At 35.6% G+C, this 22,878-nt stretch overlaps 3 protein-coding genes across 3 annotated transcripts; all 3 read left to right on the forward strand.

Moving 5' to 3' along the window:
* Positions 1–110: 110 nt before the first annotated feature.
* On the forward strand, positions 111–2,618 carry LOC125228814 (organic cation transporter protein-like). Its single transcript, XM_048133501.1, has one exon. It carries the CDS (start codon positions 178–180, stop codon positions 1,804–1,806), a length of 1,629 nt encoding a protein of 542 aa, XP_047989458.1. The 5' UTR covers positions 111–177; the 3' UTR covers positions 1,807–2,618.
* Positions 2,619–6,073: 3,455 nt separating this feature from the next.
* On the forward strand, positions 6,074–16,307 carry LOC125228687. The gene is made up of 8 exons (XM_048133343.1): positions 6,074–6,229; positions 6,828–7,001; positions 8,306–8,634; positions 13,208–13,382; positions 13,964–14,059; positions 14,642–14,740; positions 15,183–15,394; positions 15,966–16,307. Exons 1-8 carry the CDS (start codon positions 6,074–6,076, stop codon positions 16,192–16,194), a joined length of 1,470 nt encoding a protein of 489 aa, XP_047989300.1. The 3' UTR covers positions 16,195–16,307.
* Positions 16,308–16,813: 506 nt separating this feature from the next.
* Positions 16,814–20,941, forward strand: LOC125229247. Its single transcript, XM_048134065.1, has 3 exons — positions 16,814–17,476; positions 19,237–19,342; positions 20,811–20,941. Exons 1-3 carry the CDS (start codon positions 17,367–17,369, stop codon positions 20,895–20,897), a joined length of 303 nt encoding a protein of 100 aa, XP_047990022.1. The 5' UTR covers positions 16,814–17,366; the 3' UTR covers positions 20,898–20,941.
* The last annotated feature ends 1,937 nt before the right edge of the window (positions 20,942–22,878 follow it).

Consider the following 22,878-nt stretch of genomic DNA (forward strand, 5'->3'; position numbering starts at 1 on the left):
TTATTCACTCAAATCACAATAGGTATTCCAACCTTGGCACAGTGCCGATAAGCAAGATAACATTAATGTAGTTGTCACTCATACCTATATATTGAAGCACTCGAGCTATATCTCGCACACTAAGAAAACGAATCAGACTGAGTTTAAAATATTACAATTTAATTTTCGGCTACAACAATGACCGAAAGTTTCAGTGAAGGTGCATCGAAACGTGATTTTGAAACTGTTTTGAATAATGCCGTAGGAGAATTCGGCAAATACCAGTTGATCAGTATCTTATTGTTGGCAATACCTGCAGCGTGTTCGGGGTTTATGGCTGGAGATTATATTTTTACTGCAGCCAGGCTTCCTCATCGATGTGCCGTGCCACTGTGTGACGGACCTGAACCAGAATACTTACCCGACTGGATATCAAATGCCATACCAGAAATTAACACAGGCTTCGATGAATGTAACCGATATGTAAACATCACAGACATTAGTAACAATACTACTCTGGGCGATGTGTGTCCCGCAAGCATGTTCGACAGAAATAGAACCGAGTCTTGTGATAGCTTCGTGTTTGAGAGAACGAACACCGTTGTGTATGATTTTAACTTACAATGTCAAGAGTGGCTAAGAGCTCTGGCTGGGACTTTCAACAGCGTTGGAGGAATGGTATCTCTAATTATTGCCGGTTACATATCGGACAACTTGGGTCGACGAATGTCCATTATATTTTTCGGATTTAATGAGGCTCTAACTGGCTTAATAAGAGCATTTTCAGTTAATTTTGCCATGTACGTTGCTTTTCAATTTTTGCAGACAGCAATCGGCGGCGGCATATTTAGCGCAAGTTACATTCTAGCGACTGAACTAGTCGGACCAAAGTACCGTGTTCTTACAAGCGCTACGATGTCATCTGCTTTTGCCGCGGGACAAATGATAGTAGGGCTTGTAGCGTCTGTAGTACCCGAATGGCGGCATTTGACCTTGGTGCTGTTTTGCCCCGTCTTTCTAACAGTGTTTTACTACTGGATTGTTCACGAAAGTCATCGTTGGTTACTGAGCAAAAACAAACAAGAACAAGCTAGAGCTACACTTAATCACATAGCTGGTGTCAATGGACGTGCCATTTCACAATACGACATGGACTTTTTGCTAACGGCGATACCAAGAAAAATGGAAGCAAATAATGTTGAAATCAATACACCATTAATCATGCGAGTCGTTAAAAGTCCTGTTATGCTACGAAGGTGTTGCACTACACCAATTTGGTGGATAACCACTACATTCATTTACTATGGTCTGTCAATAAACTCAGTCAGTCTTTCAGGAAATATGTATTTGAATTATGTTGCAACAGCAGCCGTAGAAATTCCAGGATATTGGACGGCAGTTTTAGTATTAGATAGAGTGGGGAGAAAAGTTACTTTATTTACGGGTTACATGTTGTGTGCCATTTGTTGTATTTCATTTGCGTTTATCCCGAATAACATGTATGGTTTGTCACTAGCTGTATATCTCACTGGCAAGTTTAGTATAGCTGCTGTGTTTACATCATTGTACTTGTATACTTCTGAATTGTATCCTACTAGGCATCGACATTCTTTTCTGGGGTATTCTTCGATGATGGGTCGCATAGGTTCCATTATATCTCCGTTGACACCGCCTCTGACGGTGTACTGGTCGGGCATACCGACGGTGCTGTTCGGGGCGATGGCGGTGGTCTCGGCAGTGCTGGTCCTCTCGCAGCCGGAGACGTTGGGGACCAAACTACCGGACACCATAGAAGACGCGGAGCTTGTTAGATCTATCTCAAAATAATTTAGAACACAAAGAATGTATTAATGGTGTTATTCTTAAATGCACTAAAAGACTGAGTTAGCTTTTAATCGTATATCTCAATAAACAAAAAGAGGAATAAGAACGGAAGAATAAAAAACGGAATAGTTATTTGTTTTACAAGAGGCAAAGTTGTTGTTTAACCACACGTGCCAATATTTATACTTGAGCAAGCGAAAGATTACAATATTAAACAGCGTAGCGTAGCGAGTGGTTCAAAACGTAGAATCTTGAGCGGTGCGAGGGTTTCAAAGCACGAAGTTAAAACAAACTTTACCGCCGAGTGAAACACAAAATTGTTCACCACACCAACACGAACAAAATACTGACTATAAAACATTAAACTAAATCAAATCCATCAGAGATCACTATATTATAGATCACTATATTCAATATTTATGATTCAAAATCATCATTTATAGGTAAAATCTACCAGCCATCAAGTTAAAATTTGTATGAAATTACTTTGCACTCTTGTGGATAAAATGCAATTTTGCTATCTGTTTTAGAATAGCAAAGTACGCCTAAGCCTTTACCATTTGGTGTGGTGAAAAAATCATTATGTGACCTAATTGAGGGTCGTATTTTTTAAAGTAATATTTTGAACACCACATCATGTTAAGTAACTGATTCTTTCAAACTTCCATGAAGTTTTCGTTGTATTGTCAAATAGGTAATGCAATATAATTGTAAAAATCGATAATTATATAAGTATGACTATATCAAATGATCAATAAATTTTTTGTTTATTATTACGAGTTTTATTTTAGTGAAACGTGATCGCCAATTGAATATTTTACCAACTAAAATCATGAACTATTTTATGATTAATATAATACAATCCAAATATCTCTTTTTCATTTTTTTTTTAACACGTTATCGAAATCTGGTTAACAAAACTCTCAAGTTGTTGGGCTGATCTTTGTTAACAGTTGTGTGAAAATCTTAACGTTTCATTTCAATAAAGTATATACACTTTGTTTACTCGTATAATTAATTTATTTAATTTAACTAACGTGATTGAATCGGCATTCAAAAGAAACATTATCTACCTTATATATAATGTATCCATGCATATTTGTATAAATGCAAATGTCCTGACTAACTGACGAACTGATTAATTGACAGATTCATCAGCGCAGAGTTGAAACTACACATACTACCTCTAGAAAGTTGAAATTTGCACACTAGGTTGCGTGTATGAAGGGTACAAGGTGATTTTGAATAATTCTTACTGAACTAAAACAAAAACAGTATAGTGGCTTTTTAAAACTTCATCCCCTAAGAAGGTTAAAACGGGGATAAATAAAATCATTAGATAAACGATTGAGCGAATGAAAGGTTGCACGAGGAATAAGTTTTATTTTGAGGTAGGATCTTGAAACTTCTTAAAAAGATACTGCATTGTGTAGTACAAGATCAGTAGTTTCGGACTTTTAGGTTATTCAACCCCTAAGAGGCTTAACAAGAGGCTGAAAGTTTAATTTATTCAAGCAACTTGAAAATACGTCGTATAGTACGTAGTTTGTAAAATAAAAGACAAATTCAACTTTTCTTGAAAATTCATCCATATCGGGAAATAAATTCATAATGGTAAATAAATGCACGGCATGCGAACGGTAATCTAATGAGCAACTACTAATGAGCTACAACTAGTATATGACCTTCATCTTTTTATGACTTTTTTTTCCTTTTTAGTACCTATTATTTAACTGTTAGTATTATTTTATTTATTATAAGTTTATGTTTAAGTAGTTCGTTCAATAGTTATATATTTTTCGTTTTGTATAGTTATTTTTATTTTTTTCGTTAATATTAAGTTTTATATTGTATATATTTTTGTTAAATAAAATTATCGACTAGTTTATCGGTTACCTATAGGTATAGGTAACATATAACAAGTATTTAGCACAATCTAAGTACCTACATACCTAATAGTAGGTATTATCAATTTATCATACAATAGAAATCGGCAACTTTCTCACCTGGCTAAAGAGATTATCTTTACTTTACGACATTATGACGTAATTTTAAATTATATTTAAAGGAAAATATCTTAAAAAATATACCATCAGATATAATTAAATGCAAATTCCTAATCGGCGCAAATAAAATTACGCTACTTCAAAGAGAATATTGAAAAATTAAGAAAAATCTTCGGAACATGGGGATTAGTGTCGAATAACTTTGATAATGCTTGCATGACTGATAAGTGATAAGATCGCGTATTAATGATAATGATTCATAAAAATAGCGGAGACCTTTATCCTTTTCATCTAAGTACCTACTAGGTATATCCGAGCACACGCTCGTAACGTAAGTAGCTAGGGTCGCCGTTGCCGATTACGGCATGGATAGCTATATAGGTATTTATGTATGTATTAAGATATATGCAATATCTATTAGATATATAAATAAAAAAATACTATATACCTAAATTGAACAACATTAATTTGTTCAGCGAATGTTACACATTATGAAGCTTATGTCGCAAATAAATTGCTGCCTATTCGTACTAATCATTTTGCAACAATTTTATACCGAATAGTCTATTTAAACATCATAATATGATTAGATAAACGCTAACTAAATACTAGGTAGGTAACGTGTTGATGTTGATACGTGTACTGGGTAGTAAAGTCATAAAAGTATTCTTTTATCTCTATCGCTGGCAGATAGTAGCAAATCAAAAGTATTATCCTCCAGACTACGCCCGGTGTCTTGTCACAGATGGAGACCGTGAATGCTATTTTTAACAGAGAGGTTTAAAAGTACCTATTCCAATGAGGAGGCACATTCTCATTTTATCCCGCCAGGCGGCGCCTGTGCAACTGCCTAGCCATGTCACTGTCATTCATATGTGAGAGAGAGAATAAAATATCATCTTCTCGCTCTCGTATGACATTATTTATCTGTACAATGGACTAATGAGGTGGCGCCATCTGTCATAATCATAACCTTTGAGTGTGCGTCCCACGTGCGTCCTCATTTGGTTTTTAGAGAGTGTTGGCAACATTGTTATTAAGAAATAATAATTAATGGATGTCCTTAATTCAAACCATTTTTATGTTTGCCTGTTTCCATAGGAACTATAAAACTTTCTCTTCTAAATATATTCTCATATTGTAACGGACGTGTGCTAAGTAAATAAAACCATTTTTTCCTATTATGAAGATTTTATTAATTTAAATACAGTCCCCTAATTAGTTCTACAAACTAAGAACCCAGACCCGCCAGATCTTCCTAATTGTCTTAAGAATGAAACTTTGGGATATTAATGTAGAGTTAGTATCGACGTTTGATGTCTACCTATTAAGGGCCGATAAAGTAGAATTGCAAAGTAACTGCAACTTGTATGGAAACTGGACGGCAACTACAACGTCGTCAACAACAACTTTAGGTGGACTCTTGATTCATACATTCATCATTCGTATATCATTCAGTTAATTTGGTACTAATTCCTAAAGGCAATTAACTTTAAAAAAAGTTTGATGTCCATATTACTATCTATAGGATACCGGCCAAGAGGTTGTGGTTATATTTTACTATGCCATCTAACGGGGATATCTCAAAACTCTGCCCACCGAGAGAGGACTTCGTGCGTAGCTCATTCAGTTTCCCTGCACCCCGACGACCGCGCCATTATGCTGCCATCTTTTGAAGTTATGTTGAACTAGTTCCAAACCTATCTTAGGTAGCAAGTACACAGTCCTATTTCCTTTCCGTTGCAGTTATTTCCACATCTACCGTGTAGATGGCACTATTTAAATACTGAGTTGATATATATGTATTCACCTTATATACGCATAGCAGTACATATATTACGTCTATTTGATTTTGTGCTCAGTCTTTGGAACATTAATTTACATTCCGGCTTAACTTCAATATGAAATATTTGCCGTAAGTACTTATATTTATTTTCTTCTTATCGTATTAGAGAAAAAAATAAACAAATATAAATCATTTTAAATCTACGAATTTATTATTATGCTTATAACAATAAAAAATGATAGGAGTTTTTTATAACCTCCACAGTCCTGGTGTACAAATCTTCTTTACATATAAGTATTTTTTTCTGTCTATGATACTCTTCTTATTATTTGACAATGTCAATTGCATTTCTGTTGATTTATTATTTATTTATCCTTCATATTCACCCGAAACTATAGATTCGTAAGGTTTTCAAGATTCATTATACTGTTCAGTGAAGTTTCTGAAAAAAATAAACACATTTCGAGGTTGTGATAAGATGCCTTGTGGTAAAAGGCCTCTTGTGAAAAATTGGGACAAGCCCAAACACTTACGCGTTATAACCCCCTCTAGATATGAACAAAATGAAGCCTCCGTCAAAGTTCATTGGAAAAAGGTTATTCGAGATCTGGAGCTGTCCTACAAGGATGATAAAGTAAATATATCTACAGAGTATTAAGCCTAAGTGAAGTAATGGGAGGCTTACATGCATACACGATGTAACACAGGAAGCTGAAAGATTACCTAGTTTGAGTTTCTTAAAATACTATTAGTTTACTTGAGAGATTTCAACTCTTGGGATAAGGTTGTCCGGCGGACCCTGAGCTGCTTAAGATCGTAGCGCGCACTCAAATATCATTATGTCAAAAATTACTACAGATGTAGTGCTATTGTAGTGCGAAAAGATTTGCCTTCCTATTGTTACGGAAACGTACGAACGTGTCATGCTATTTCAGTCAGTCTCCGTACAAAATGTACTGACATTGACTGAACTAGCATGACAAATAGGAACTTTTCCGGAAAAATACGAAGGAAACCCTTTTCGCACTACATCTGTATCTTATAACATTGTCCTTATACGGCATGAATAAAGAAGACGACGAGATTTTAATATTATAAATTTATCCACCGTTGTCCGATAGATATAGTAGAAGCCTGATGCCTGAGTGATAAATCAGTCTAATCTCCGTGTAGGTAACTTACAACCGGCGGCGAGATGAGCACACTTGATGAAAAATTCTTGAATATTACAGTTCTGGGAAAGCCAACGTGACACCGTCCAGGAGTTGGTGGGGCCCGCCATCTTCGGCAGACTGATGCAGATGTTCAAGCTCCCTCCCGAGGACAAGCACTACGAACCGCAGCCGGACACTGCCTCTCTCCAGGCCTCCGAACTGTTCTACACATTGGCAACTTATGAGCAACTTGTAAGTTCAAATACCTAAGGGCGTTCCCTGCACCAATGACTTTCGATTTGAATCCATTGATATTATGATAATTTCTAATGCCTGTCATACTAACAACATCGTCTTTAAACAAAGAAGTGTCTCGTAATTCCTTCACAGCTCATTGTTTCTGTGATATTTGGCATCAATAATGACCAATTTTAGGGTCAAAAACTGAAAACAAAACTTTTTTTGGTAATAATTTTTGTTTTAATTAGTGTTTGTTTTTTTAGATCATGTCAAAAAGTATTTTTTAGACCATGTTTAAAAAATCGTAAAAAAATAAGAACTGCTTTTTAGGGTTCCGTAGTCAACTAGGAACCCTTATAGTTTCGCCATGTCTGTCTGTCCGTCCGTCCGTCCGTCCGTCCGTCCGTCCGTCCATCCGTCCGTCCGTCCGTCCGTCCGTCCGCGGATAATCTCAGTAACCGTTAGCACTAGAAAGCTGAAATTTGGTACCAATATGTATATCAATCACGCCGACAAAGTGCAAAAATAAAAAATGGAAAAAAATGTTTTATTAGGGTACCCCCCCTACATGTAATGTGGGGGCTGATATTTTTTTTCATTTCAACCCCAACGTGTGATATGTTGTTGGATAGGTATTTAAAAATGAATAAGGGTTTCCTAAGATCGTTTTTTGATAATATTAATATTTTCGGAAATAATCGCTCCTAAAGGAAAAAAAGTGCGTCCCCCCCCTCTAACTTTTGAACCATATGTTTAAAAAATATGAAAAAAATCACAAAAGTAGAACTTTATAAATACTTTCTAGGAAAATTGTTTTGAACTTGATAGGTTCAGTAGTTTTTGAGAAAAATACTGAAAACTACGGAACCCTACACTGAGCGTGGCCCGACACGCTCTTGGCCGGTTTTTTTTTTAAATATGGCTCTTACGAATGGAGATAAAATATTGAAGAACCGATGGCCGTTGGTCTTATAATTCTATACGTTGTGCAGATTTAGGAATGTCGACTTGTCAAAAATCGATGAAAATCGTGTGGAGCCCCTTAACGTTTTACCTTATATTGACAGTGCGACACCATATTATGGTCTCGTTTGGTGGTTAGATACTTTTTTATTATATACATATTTCTAAGAAAAGGATAAAACATACGTACTCATGTTCATACTCAGACTCATAATTTATTGATAATATATAATTACAGATCATCGTACATTCACTGCCTATAAATGAGGAGTAGAGGAGGAGAGTAAGAGGAATAGGTAGAGGAATAAGTTTAAAATAATATTGCATTTATATTATTTTTAAATGTTTTACAGCAAAGGAAGGAGTCTAGTTATTCTGTAAGTGAATTGGCCCCTTCAACAGAAGAAGCGTCTGTCGAAGAGGAAGAATCTGACTGGGGCACATCATCAGACGCACTCGATAATCAAGCTTCCCGATACAAATCTATGATCAAATCTAAATCCACTTCGTCAAGACCTTTTACGTCGAAAATGACTGTCTCAAGAGTGTCGACAAATAAATCTCTTATAAGAAAATCATCTATAAGATATTCAAAAAGGTTTTCAAACGTCCCACTGTCATCCGACTCCCCAGCCTGTACCGATGATGATTTAATTGTTCAGGGTAGCAAGAAATATGGCAGGTAACTAACTAAGGTCAGTGTGGGGAAGACCGTCTACCCGGAAAGACCGTCTATTGACTATAACTTTTTTGTTTATATATTTACGCCTCTCACTCCTCTGGAGGTATAGCAGTTATTCATCCTTAATCCATTGGTCTTCAATACATATCCCTAGGACGAACACTAGTTAACAATAAAATTGTTGCTCGTTTCGAACTCGAACATCGAGTTCAACATGGTTCCGCAAAAAAATAAAATAAAATAGAAGCAGTCGGAATATTTGTATATCATGTATGTAACGCAGTCATTTAATAAGGTAAAATACCCCATAATGGACGGTGATGCCATTATGGACAAAAAAACACAAATCCTTAAAAATAAGTATCTAAAATACGTTTCTAAAAACTGACGGCTGTGTACCATAAACTAGAGTTGTAGAGCTGTTTAATTTTGAAGTTTCAATTAATTCGGTTATTTCTGAAGGATTTGGTGACAAGATAAAATTCACCAGTTTACTGAAAAAAATATCAAGACGAATTCTTAGTAATGTTGCTAAGAGAGATGAGTTCATGTAAAAAATAATAAAAAAATAACGCACGGTGTAATCTTGAATGCGTTTTACTTACTGCATTAAGCATGAGATAAGGTAATAAAACATACTAGTTTGTTGCTCCAAAGATATAAAGAAATGATGTTATTTTGCAAGTGTCCATTACTGGACCCGAAAAACTGCCTACCTCCTATGATGGACAAGGAACAATTTACAAAACCAAAATTTACAAGAAACAATCCTATGTTAAAATAACCCAAACTAATTGTATTTATGGTGTATAAAATTGACTCATTGCGTATCAGTTGGCTTTAAAAGTAAAATTTTAAACTTATATCACTGTCCATAATGGGGGATCCATTACTGGAGAACTGCCGTCCATAATTGGAGAAAAAACACCTAGTTTTAATTTGTTAACTATGAAGAAACCAATAGGAGTATCTATTCTGCAATACGCTTGAAATGTAGAAGAAGGATAGGACATTCAAGATTTAACACGCTTGGCGGTAGAATTTTTACATTTATCAGTGAAATATCAAAAACTGGCGAATTTTTTTCTTAAACTGTCCATGATTGGGTTCGTCACCTTAACCGTTATTTCTGACTAGTACTATTATTCTACTCAAAACGCGCTCAATTTCTAGTTTTATGTTCTGAAATATGTAATTTAGAAATTGTGCCTAGTCAGAAAGTCCGGCATAAAAGAGAAAGGCAAGACCGGCATATGATAAACAAGGAGTTGCCAACCTTTTTTAGGTTTTATTGGAAATAAGTCGAGTGTAAACCATATCAATATATAGGTACGTTTTTGGCTTATGATAGTTGTACCGTTTTTGATTTTAACTTCGAAATACAGTTTTGATAATGATTCGTATGGTGTTACTAAAATCATTCGAAAGTATTAAGTAAAAATAAAATATATGTGACATGATTGTGAAGAATGATAAGAGGTGAACAGAAGTAAGCCTACACTGCATTATTCATAATCATATTTAAGTTGGTAGAATTATCGTAAGCTCTAACTGTTTTTTATTATTATTGTTTAAGTATATTTAGATTGTGAAACATGTGGCGACAAATATTTCAAAAGAGAGTAGGGTTTCAAGTTGGTTATTATTTTTATAATCAGCATTACCCAACAGGGACCGTATGGGTACCCTTTAAAACGGTTTTGACACTTTTGACCGACTATTTTACGGGTACCCGACCGTTAATTGACATTGCTGGCTGTCACTTTGACAAAAAGACGTCATGGGTGTCGTCAATAGGTTTTCGGGGGTGGTAGCTCAGGTAGGTGGTGGTGGTAAGCATTGCTAAGAAATGTTACCAAACCAATTCACGACATCTTAATATCCTATTACCTTTTCTTAATAAAAAAGTTTCAAAAACAGATAAGTAGTTGGATTTATATGAGCTTGTAATATCGTGACTAAATTGTATCGCAGGTGTTCGTTGGAAAAACAGTATTATGCAATATCTGGACCTGAAAAGAAAAGGTTATGATCCCCATCTACGGGACATATGCCGGTCTTGCCTTATAAATAGAAAAATGCTTATATGTTCAAAATTTTAACATTATTTTATTAATTATCTAGCACATTCTGCCCTGTTATTACGTAAAATAACAATGATCATGATTTTGGAACCTAGTCTCATATGAAATTACGCGACAACCAGCACTAGACGGTCTTTCTGTACTCATCGCGGGAGGACGGTCAACCCGCCGAGCCTTATAAAATGTGATTTTTATGACTTAAAAGTACCTTATTTCACCAAAATATTATAAAATCTTTGTAAAATATAATATTTGCTATCTCATAGGACCATGCGCATTACGCCAGACTACATTAATTATAGAGTTTTATCCACTCAAACTTTATTTCAAATAAACTATGCCGGTCTTGCCCGCACTGACCTTAAATCAATTCTTCTGAATCAATATCTAATCTGTGAATCAGTTTAAAAATGGACTAGACAACATATATCATATCTACAACTCGGCTAGGATTACTGGATATAGGCTATATCAGTGTTATAACTGTCTTCCTGCTTATTAAATAATAATAATTAATACCTAATAATTTTCTTTTTGAAATTTGGCGATATACCTAGGCACTTATGCATTTTTAATTTTTAACCGCCTTCCAAATCTCAAGGGAAGGGGTTCTCAATTCGTCTGTATTTTTTTTTTGTTTTTTATTTTTATTTTTTTTAATGTTTGTTCCTCGATATCTCCGTCGTTACTGAATCGATTTTAATTTTTTTTTTCCATTGAATGTATATGCATACAGATTGGTCCCACTTTTCTCAGAACCCAGTTCTGATGATGGGATCCTGGAGAAATCGAGGGAACTCCTCAAATCTGAAAGGCATACATATGGTGATTTTTGTGTTTTTAACCGCCTTCCAAATCTCAAGGGAAGGGGTTCTCAAATTTTTTTTTATTGAATGTATATGCATACAGATTGGTCCTAATTTTCTCAGAACCCAGTTTTGATGATGGGATCCTGGAGAAATCAAGGGAACTCCTCAAATCTGAAAGGCATACATATGGTGATTTTTGTGTTTTTTAAGGAACAGCATGCATTTACGTACGGAACAGTGACATTTGGTGCAGTGGAACTCCTGATGATGGTCAGAATGGAACTCCTCAAATCTGAACAGCACACTTATAGTGACTTTGGTATTTTTATAAGAACAGCATGCACTTACGTCCAGAACAGTGACATTTGGTGCAGTGGAACTGCTGATGATGGTCAGAACGGAACTCCTCAAATCTGAACGGCACACTTATAGTGACTTTGGTATTTTTATAAGAACAGTATGCACTTACGTCCAGAACAGTTGACATTTGATGCAGTGGATCTGCTGATGGAGAGTGAGCCGCCCCTGGTTAGAGTTCCGTTCTGATAATCATTCTCATCTGTAAGTACTTCAGAATCATCCAAATTTCAAAATTGGTTCAGAAATGACGGAGATATCGACGAATAACAAACATTAAAAAATATACAGACGAATTGATAACAATGATAACATAATCCAACATTTGAAAGTATTTATCACCAGAAGCCCAAAGGAAGGCGGTTTTTTTTTCTTAAAAATTATTAAAGGAACAGCATGCATTTACGTCCGGAATAGTAACATTTGGTGCAGTGGTAATACAAAGATACTTATACATTAAAATTGGTCTAAGATAAACTTGCTCGAGTATTCACCCAATTACAGGCAAACACGGCATGCATGTTTCAAAATTTTTCTTAACCCTAAGTAGGAACTAAGTTGAAATGGAAGTATACATCTAAATTAACTAAATAGGTAGGTACAACTTTAAATACTGATACTATGAGTAATCTAGTTAGCAAGGAGGTAGAAATAGTTATATATGTAATTAATTTCAAAAAGTTTTAATATGTATTGTTTTATAAGAACAGCATGCACTTACGTCCAGAACAGTGACATTTGGTGCAGTGGAACTGCTGATGATGGTCAGAACGGAACTCCTCAAATCTGAACGGCACACTTATAGTGACTTTGGTATTTTTATAAGAACAGCATGCACTTACGTCCAGAACAGTGACATTTGATGCAGTGGATCTGCTGATGGAGACTGAGCCGCCCCTGGTTAGAGTTCCGTTCTGATAATCATTCTCATCTGTAAGTACTTCAGAATCATCCAAATTTCAAAATTGGTTCAGAAATGACGGAGATATCGAATAACAAACATTAAAAAATATACAGACGAATTGATAACAAAATCCAACATTTGAAAGTATTTATCACCAGAAGCCCAAAGGAAGGCGGTTTTTTTATTAAAAATTATATGTGTAATAATTGTAATAAAATATAGACTACCCGGCCTTATCAATTAGAAGAAGATTATGTGATCGTGTGCTTATGTGCTAGACCTGCTGGAAAGATTTTTTTTAATGAAGATTTCGATAATTCGTTTGTGTGTATGTGATTTAGTTTTCGTGTGCGTAGTTTGATTAATGATGCAGACTAGTACTTATAGACTCGACTGAACCTTTCTATTATTTATTTTAGAAATAATAGAAAATCGATAATTGCAACGTTGGAGAAAAATCCCCACTTTGACATGCTGTACTGCAACGAATCAGAAACCGACATGATCAAATGGAACTCGAAGTATAAACAGAAAGCGTTTGAAATATCAGCTTCTGATGAATTCAGTAAAAAAGCGGAGATATTGACTAAACAGGTACGAATACAATATATATATATATATGGTAAAAGAAACATGTTAATATGAAAAAATAATCTAGAATATCGTGGTGTTCCTGGTTAGGAAATTCACGGAAATTGCATAGTTATTAAAGTTTCTTTGGTAGGAATGCCACATTTTAGCTGGTCCAAGAAATCGGGAATGAAACCAAACGTAAATTTAGGGATTTGTTCATTTAAACGAACGTCTGGCGGGGAAATTAACAATACTAATATAAATATACTCTCTTTACACAAATACAATCTTTTGCACAAATCAAAATGGAAAAATAATACAGTAGGTGCACAGTACAGGTCAATTCACAAGAGCTGGCACGAATGTAACGAATGTTTGAATGAAAATATGCATGTGTGTGACAGATTAACCAATAAAATGGTTCCTCTTGACAGTTACGACTGTATACCAATACAGGTGTCACTCACACAATCAAAGTTTCGTTCATTTCATTCGTGCCAGCTTTCGTGAATCGACCTGTAACTTAAGAAGAGGATAAACAACAGACGGACTTATCGCTAAAAACGATCTCTGTAACCTCACAAACCTGTTTTTATTTTCAGATTTCTAAAGATTTCTATGATTGGTGGGTAGGTTTGGGCAACGTGGAGTTTAAGAGCGAAATCAAACGGCCTGAAGACATTGAAGACTTATTCCAAGTAATTTTCCACATTACTTACTAGTGATTGTGAAACATTATGGGTGCGCAACAAATAACTGCCGGCCTAGCCGCCGATCGACGACCGATGACGCTAGACGCCGATCGAAACGCACTTTGGCTCTGCGCCAATATGGAAGAGCGATTGAAATAGCGTTTGTGCATTTTGCTACGTTCTCAGAACGCACGCGCACGCGCGGACAGCACCTGCTGGTCGTGCCGGCGCGGAGACTGGCTAAGGTTCGAGGGTCACTCGGTGTACTCGGCCCTAAATTGTACAACTGCCTTCCAGCTGACACCATAAACGCGCCTAGTGATGCAATCTGTAAAAATAAACTAAAAACCATCTTGCTGAACATGACGTGTTATACATTCGATGAATACTTTGAACGGATTTCATTGCCCCACTCATAGTAGTAAATAAAATAGAATTTAATAATATTAATTTTGTTTTATTATAATAACTTATAATGTTTTAATATGTAGATTTATAATTATTTGACATGTAAAAATGTATTACTTTTTACCAATAAATGTCTGAGTGAGTCTGAGTCTGAACATTGCCTTTGATTTTGCCCGCCAGGTTTTGTTCGACGAACACGCCTCGAGATCGCTTGTTTTGGACCCGAAGATACTACCTTGTGTATTGCCGAGTATTGCGAAGTTTGTCGGCGTACCTAAGGTAAACGTAAAATTAACAAGGTTTTTACACTACAGTTGATATTTCAATTTATCCTTCGACTGCTTGGAATTTCATAAGCTCAAGAAAGTTATTAAATTTTATCCAGCTAAGTGTAACTCGTGGAGCGAAAAAAAATACTAATATAATTTTCTAGAATAATAAAGTTTTTAGAAATTGACAGGAAAATCCTTTTATTATTAAAACAAATATTTATAAATTTCCTTAACGAGGTTTTATGTCTTTAACACATCGTTCTGGGTATTTTATACCTTTTTGTTTAATTTACAAAATCGTGTAATACTTAATTAAATCAATAAGTGCCAACATTTTAAATTAATTATAGTTTCAGTTCTTCATACATTTCTATATTAATGCAAGTACTACTACTGTTGCTAGCATGGAATGACCAACCTAACCAACCTATTTTTCTTTTTCCTCCCAGGCCTCATGCTCCAGCGTGCTTAAGCGGCAAATCGCCTACGATATCCACGCGGAAACCAGCCCCGCCCATAAAGAGGCCTTCGGCACATGCCTCCCGCAGAGGATGAAGCACATTCCTCCCAATAATGACACCGAGAAGATGTGGCATTCTCTTGTTATACCTGAAGATCTTAAGACTATGTCTGCTGTCTGGGATGAAATTTCCCATCTGACGTAAGTTTAATTTTTAAGGGTCTCTCCAAACCTATCGACGCGGAATCGCTGACCAAAAAAACTCATTAGTATTAACATGCGTGTAGCGACGACGTGCGCCTTCATGCTGACGAGCGATTTTTGGTCGGCTAGCTAGGACCGATTTCGCTTCGATAGGTTTGGGGAAACCCAATACTAGGTTAAAGTTAATATATTATTTTGTATTCTCGTACCTACACTTAGGGCAGTTGCATCAACCACATTTGACAGACACATCATCGTCACGCAGCAGATGTGTATGGAACTTCCCATAAAATAAAATTTAACGAACGCTTTAACGGTGACAGACGGTTTAAGGTGTCGTGCTGCCATCGGACTACTAAGCTACCAAAGTCGATGTACCATCACCAGTATCACCACGCAATAAAATCGCTGTAACAATAATCTGCTATTGCAATGATAATGAGTAGTAACTGCTGGAAATTGGAGATCACAAAAGATGTTTTTCGACAACATCAAATGTCTACACGGAACATATTAATCTGATGGAACGCCCTTACTTAAAAATTATTTGAATAATTATTTCTTACAGGTCAACAAAATCCTTCCACGCGTGGCTTCAAAAGCGGCCACATCTTCCAATGGCTAAGTATTTGAAGTCCTTGGAGACTCCGGGAGACAAAAAGCAAACGTTTATTGTACCATCAGATTTCGTACTTGCTAAGGAAGGAAGTAGTACTTCTACTCAGGACTTAGCGCTGCCTGTTTCGGAATTCACTCTTGAACTGAAGGAAGTACTGCAAGAAATTATGAATGACTAATTTCAACCGTTAGTTAATCACATTGCTAGTGAAAAATGTATATTGCATTTGTTTTTTAACTAGCTGCACGTGTTCTTCTAACCACATTTTCAGGATGTTTTGAGAATATTGTAGTGAAAGAATTGATTGCAAATAAAAAAATACAGTATGAAATAGCGTATTAATAAAAATGAATAATAATAATAAATCCATTTATTTTCAGACAACATGAGGTCTGTCCTAACACAATCATATCGTCACTACTTTTAAAAAAACTTGTATCTTCGTCAGTCAATGAAAAGGAAATTGTAGTAAGTGTGTATGGAATGCATATAGACTTACTGCGTTTTAACTTTGAGAAGCAGCGTGAGATACGAGATTTTTTTATATCTATTTATATCTATTTTTTATATCTATCTATCTAATCTACTTAACTATATATATATAACTATATATATATATATATATATATATATATATATATATATATTATATATATATATATATATATATATATATATATATATATATATATATATATATATATATATATATATATATATATATATATAGTTAAGTAGATTAGGTTGCCCTTGTGACCTACAGATCTATTAGACCATTTATTGCACTACATTTTTCTTCCATGTCCGATTCTCATGACATGTCTTAGTTGAGTAATAGAAGTACAATTGGTTAAGAAAGATAATCTTATGATAAAATCATTATCACAAAAGATAAGACACTCCTTAATCTAAATACATAAAATTGTGTGATTAAACGAAATGTGTGTGTTGAATGTGAGTTCTTTGCTATTTTCAAATACTACGAGTAACACAACTATAGACGGTCAACCAAATTTTGGCGCTAAAAAAGCGCAAAATTCAAATTTTCTATAAGAACTAAAACTTGGCCCGTATATTTTCAATCAACTATTAAGTGTTATGGCTCGTTGATGATTCCGCCAACGTCAAAGATTAGAAAGGCACGCTTTTTATGACGACCATTGGCCGGTGAACCCTACATTTTTCAAATTTGCCGCCTTTTATTAGTGCCAAGATTGGGTAGACCGTCTATAAATCTACTCCTTAATGGACAATCAGTAGGTTAATGTTATTTAATGAAGTGTTTAATCATTTTCAATAGATGTACCAAGTATAGGTGATCGGTTAAGTGACAATTAGTAATCTTGAAGAATGACACCAGCAGCTGTGATGGAACTGGGGCATGTGCCCCGGGATCAGGCTCAGGATCAGCACGACACTCCGTTGCCTACGCCTCCTAGAGAGAAGAAAGCAAAGACCATGTATGTTCAATATTTTACATTATTTTAAACTTTCAAATATGACATTTTCGACGACTTACTTACGAGTTACACGCGGGTCGAAGACGGGTCGAGTCCGTGACCATGGGCAGTGCAACCTGGCCGAAACGTCGGAAAAAGGGTAAAATAATATTATTTTATCGCGTTCGGCCCGTGTGTGACTTTAAAAATGTGTTTAAAACGCGAGCGTTTAAAGTGTTTTATGTTTGTAGATTACTTATTTGTTTAGGGCTGCTAAGCCGCGGTCCTGGATCCGAATCCTGATTTAAGAGCATTTATTTGTGTGTGATTAACGGAGATCGGACAACTGGGCGTCATTCTAACAAAATAAGGTTCATTATTCCGAAAACGTCATACAAATGACGCCCAACTGTCCGATCTCTGGTGATTAATGATTATTATTATTTTGTGATTAAAACTATCGTTGTCATCATTAATGTTGTACCTTGTCACCTTCTTGTCACAATAAAGCTGGGAACAAATTATCACCGGCCGTCAGCCGCGTCCGATATTTTTTCCCCAGCTTAACAATATTTAAAGTCACACACAGGTCGAACGCGATTAATTAACATTATTTTTACCTTTTTTCCCAACGTTACAAATATGTGTGTGTGTGTGATATGACAAAGCGCGAGAACTTAAAGTGTTTAGCTTAACAATAGTTTAATTAAATGTGGTTTTCAACCGGCAGTGACACGAGACGTGGCGAGGCGTGAACTGATGACGAATTTCAATCCTCTCCTTTCTTCGGTAGAATTAGTAAAGATTGACGAGGATGTACTAACAGCAACACTATTAACCAAGGATTATTTATATAAAATTTACATACTTCATACCAAGCTACATGCTAAGAATCGTACCTCGATTTTTTAGCACCACCTATTAAATACTATCATAACTACACTGATGATGCCTACAAATTTATTTTTTTCCAAATGTGTATTGATGTGATATCATGATTTTAATATAAATAAATATGTGATTTGTTCTTATAAGACATAAAAACACGCAAAAATAACGGGGGAAAATATGATTTTGGCCACTTCCAGGCTGCGAACAGCGCCATCTAGTTTTAAGCCTAAAAGGCCCACATTTCAGGAGTCAAGTATTAAATCGTTCTTGCTCTTAACTAACCATCGGTAGACGTTATGCCTTTGTGATAAGGATTACAAATGTACAGCTAACAGTGTCGCCGATGGTACGAGACTAGAATTGAGATATAATTAGACGGTCAACCAAATCTTGGCACTAAAAATGGCGCGAAATTGAAATTTTCTATGGAAAAAAACTTTGCCCTCTAATTTTCAATTATTTTCAAGTATTATAGCTCGTCGATGATTCCGCCAACCTCAAGGTTTAGGAAGGCAGATGTTTTATGAAGACAATTAGTCGGTGAGCCCTACATTTTTCAAATTTGCCCAGATATTATTGACCGTCTTTATTTACCGAGAAATACCCTAATATTACTTAATATAAATTACTAACCTATAAAACTAAACCTATAAATTACTAAATCGTAATACGCAAGTAATCTGTCATTAGTAGAATTTGGTGCAAAAGGGTTCGATTTCAATTCACGCCTCGCCTCGTCACATCTTGCCCTGCCGGTGGGAAACAACCTTGAGATATCTAGTGAATTTATTTTGAATAACATAGTAACAAAAAAGCTGAAAAATATATAAATAACTTTGAATGTACCATACTGTACCTATTGTAATTACAATACAAATTACTTGTTTCAGAAAACGTTTGTCATATGTTCTGGGATTTCTTTACTCGTCAGTTTTGATAATATTAGCTGCAATGCTTCTTGTGACGACAACCCTTGTTAACTCCAAATGGTCTTCAGTAAGTATTCATAATTTTTACGAATGCTGAAATCGTTATTTGTTTTACAAGGGGACAACGTTGTTGTTGTTGCCAATATTAATAACCGAGCAAGCGAAAGATTCCAATATTGACATAATAATTCAATACTTTAATTGTTGAGTTAAGTACAAAATTCTGATTTAAACTTTCACGATTATTTTATAAGCAGAGATCGGACGGATTTGCGACATTCTTAGTGACTTACGTCATTTTAATGACTTTTAGTATGAGATGACGCACAAAAATCCGATCTCTGCTTAATAAGGTAACAATAAAAATAACTTTAATTAATTACCTGCTGTAAATTTAATAGTTGACACAATTTTCAGAATAAACTATGAAGCATTTTCTTATTTATAAATGAATAGACTTAACTGAAAAGGTTGATAATGAATGGCCATTAAAAAATATGTACCTATATGCATGATTAATCTTTATTTATTTTTTAATCAATTATTCATTCGGTAGAAACCTGCTAGAGTACGATCTGTTTTTAAGTAAATACCTACTCTTTGGCTAATGTCAAACGTTCCCGCTCCGAAAACCCCGATGTATGATTATTAAGTACACATAATTATTTTTTCTCAAACATGGTATGAAATATTGATGTTATGTGCCTTTTAATTGGCAGCGAAGTATGACGTTGCAGGTGCGGCTAGGACGATTGATAGATAATGGAATTTCATACAAACCTTGCAGGCCAAGGCCGGCAAAGTCCTCTTTTTTAATTTCCAAACACAGATAATTGTGACATAACATCCAGGTATTTAGCCAATTAAAAAAAAATATAAGGGGCTTTATAGACGTGCCGACTGCAACTGGTACGGGCCCTAGACAATATTTGATTTTGGGTGCGTTTTCATACAAAAAATTTTTTTTGGTTTTTTTTTGAATTTTTTTTAACTTTTTGTTTTTTTATAAGCGTATACGGGGTATCAAAGGGGAACGAAAATTCGATTATTTTTGCGCTACGACGCACCGTTTAGGAGATACAGCCATCCAAAGTTACTATTTTCAGTAGACTTTATTTATTTCATACCATGTTTGAGAAAAGCACTATACATACCTCGGCGGGAAATGGGGTTGCCCGCCTCAGACCTATCTATATGTCTTCGGCCGGCAACCCCCTTTGTCCCGGCCTCTATAGTAATGTACTATTAAATCGGGACCACGTCTACTCTGAGACCACGGGGACAACGCGCTCCCTGAAACGTTAGAGGTCAGTTTAATATGTAATCATACGCGATTAAGGACCAGTTGCATCAACCACATTTGACACACACATCATCGTCACGCAGCAGAGGTCTATGGAACTTCCCATACAATAAAATTTAACGAACGCTTTAACGGTGACAGACGGTTTGGTGCCACCGGCCTAAAGTCCCGATTTAAAAATAATTACGTACCAAATTTTCAAACATTAATTTCAAAACGTAATAATTTTCAGATAATCACAATCTACATAACAGTAAGCGGTTTCATAATACTGGCTACATTAATCGTGGACGTCAAACTCTTTACCAGAAGAATATGAAAACAGGTATCAGTTTTACGAAATAAAGAAGAAGGTCATCTGGGTGGCTAGCCGAATGGCACAATCGCTCACGAAACGCTCACGAAACGAAGCGCTAGTAGATATCTATCTCTATCGCGCTTGCGTATTGGCGCGACAGAGCCAGCGGCGTATCGCTTTCGTTTGGCGTCGGAGAAATGCCATTCGGCTACGGGGCCTGAGAGAGGTAAACAACACTTTTAAGTCTCCTACCTTTAAAATCCCGGGCAATGAATAAACATATATTACAATTATACAACAGTCAATATATACCTAATATGCTTTTAAACGCATAATGATTAGTGCATCGTAACAGCTGGTGAATTTCCAACACAACTTAGAAGAACCCTAGTTGTTGTAAGAATACGGTGGAAAGTTTTGCTGACTATGAATGAGGTCTTGGTAACCCATACAACAGAGGGCTAGATTATCGATACGGAGGTTGCAACTATTGTAAGTCAAATTCTCACTAAAGCCCAAGTCTAATTAAGTCTAATTTTCCCATTTTTGAATTTAATCTTAGGACATTATATAGAAAGAAAGGAGATCGGACATGTCGGGCAATTTTTATTGAATGCGCAATACACGTGCATCGTTTCTATATCTATATCTGTTCACATGCGAACGACCAAAGCGAGTCATGTCATAACGAACGCACTCAACGGCAACTATGCTGCGACTGGCTTGTCCGCTCTTTAGTATTCAGAAAGAAATCAAATTGCCTTTTGGGAGCGATGGTTAGGATCCTACCGACTGCGCCATATAAAAGAATAGGGAACATAAGTATCAATCAAACGACAAGATCGAGCAATGACTGATTATTTATTTTCAAAGACTACACATAATATGACAATATGCTCTTAGATTCTTAGCTATTAAGAGGATACGATACCGAAGCACGAATTCAAATTTGAGATTTTTAGGTCTTTATCGCCGTCGCGCTGACGGGGGCGGCACCCACAGAGAGGCCCTGTGTGCGTGCGCGCGGCGCACGCACACAGACGCATAAGCGCGGCGGCGCAAGTACCAACTCGCGCACCAATGCAAGTTTTATATTTGATATATTTCTCTAGTTTCGGAGTTCTGATGCGTATTGTTTTGGACTCCGGGAAGTATACTAAGTGGATTTGACAAAAATGCAAATTTGTAATGTTTTAAGTATTGTAAATACAATTCCTTATCTTATACATAATGTCGTTAAGGTGTAGGTATTCGGGTAATGCCGTTAATCGGATAATTCCAAAATTCAAATGATAATCACCCGTGATTCCATAGTAATAAATTACGTTCAGAATTACCAGAGTACAACTTATCTTAAAAGAAATAAAGTTATTCGGTATGTAAAAAGCCACAACCTTTTCGATGTCAAAGAGATTTGGATTATGTACGTATGGGATTATGTACGTACAATCAACCAATCTGAATCCTAGGTCCTAGGCCACTGTAGACCCCTTTCACAGTAAAAATCAAACTGACTTTTATAGCAAATAAAGCACGGTGTCAATACGACAGGGTTCTGAGTGGCCTAGGATTCTACATAATTGGTTGACAGTACCTACCAAAAGTTTATGTGAATCTTATTCATTATTTTTACCTAGGGCAATTTGGTATCTATTATACTTTACCAGACACCAGACTATGTTCCAAGAGCGTAGGTAATTAGAACTTTTTAGCAGAATTCTAACAAAAAATCTGCCAAAAAAAATCTTATTGCATATGAATCATAAGGACCTTTTTCAGATGGAAAGCCTTTATACATATGCACTTATATTTCTAATTGTCTAGGGTTGTATGTATACATATTACCCACCTAGCATTAGAAATACAAGGCTTAGCTCAGAACAAACCCAACCATAAAAATGCTTAACTAATTTGCCAGCTAAATTTAAACCTAGGTATCGGTACTTAAACGTATAGATACTTTTGATATTTTTATTATTTAAAACTTATTTATACTTACATA

This window comes from Leguminivora glycinivorella, chromosome 8 (assembly GCF_023078275.1).
Source record: "Leguminivora glycinivorella isolate SPB_JAAS2020 chromosome 8, LegGlyc_1.1, whole genome shotgun sequence".
NCBI lineage: Eukaryota > Metazoa > Arthropoda > Insecta > Lepidoptera > Tortricidae > Leguminivora > Leguminivora glycinivorella.

Bases quoted from the DNA above. Each gene is read 5' to 3' on its own strand.
- LOC125228814 (XM_048133501.1), top strand. From the start codon at position 178: ATGACCGAAAGTTTCAGTGAAGGTGCATCGAAACGTGATTTTGAAACT.
- LOC125228687 (XM_048133343.1), top strand. From the start codon at position 6,074: ATGCCTTGTGGTAAAAGGCCTCTTGTGAAAAATTGGGACAAGCCCAAA. The intron at 8,635-13,207 runs GTAACTAACTAA...TATTTATTTTAG, and splicing joins GGTAGCAAGAAATATGGCAG to AAATAATAGAAAATCGATAA. The intron at 14,741-15,182 runs GTAAACGTAAAA...TTTTCCTCCCAG, and splicing joins AGTTTGTCGGCGTACCTAAG to GCCTCATGCTCCAGCGTGCT.
- LOC125229247 (XM_048134065.1), top strand. From the start codon at position 17,367: ATGACACCAGCAGCTGTGATGGAACTGGGGCATGTGCCCCGGGATCAG. The intron at 17,477-19,236 runs GTATGTTCAATA...TACTTGTTTCAG, and splicing joins GAGAAGAAAGCAAAGACCAT to AAAACGTTTGTCATATGTTC. The intron at 19,343-20,810 runs GTAAGTATTCAT...AATAATTTTCAG, and splicing joins TTAACTCCAAATGGTCTTCA to ATAATCACAATCTACATAAC.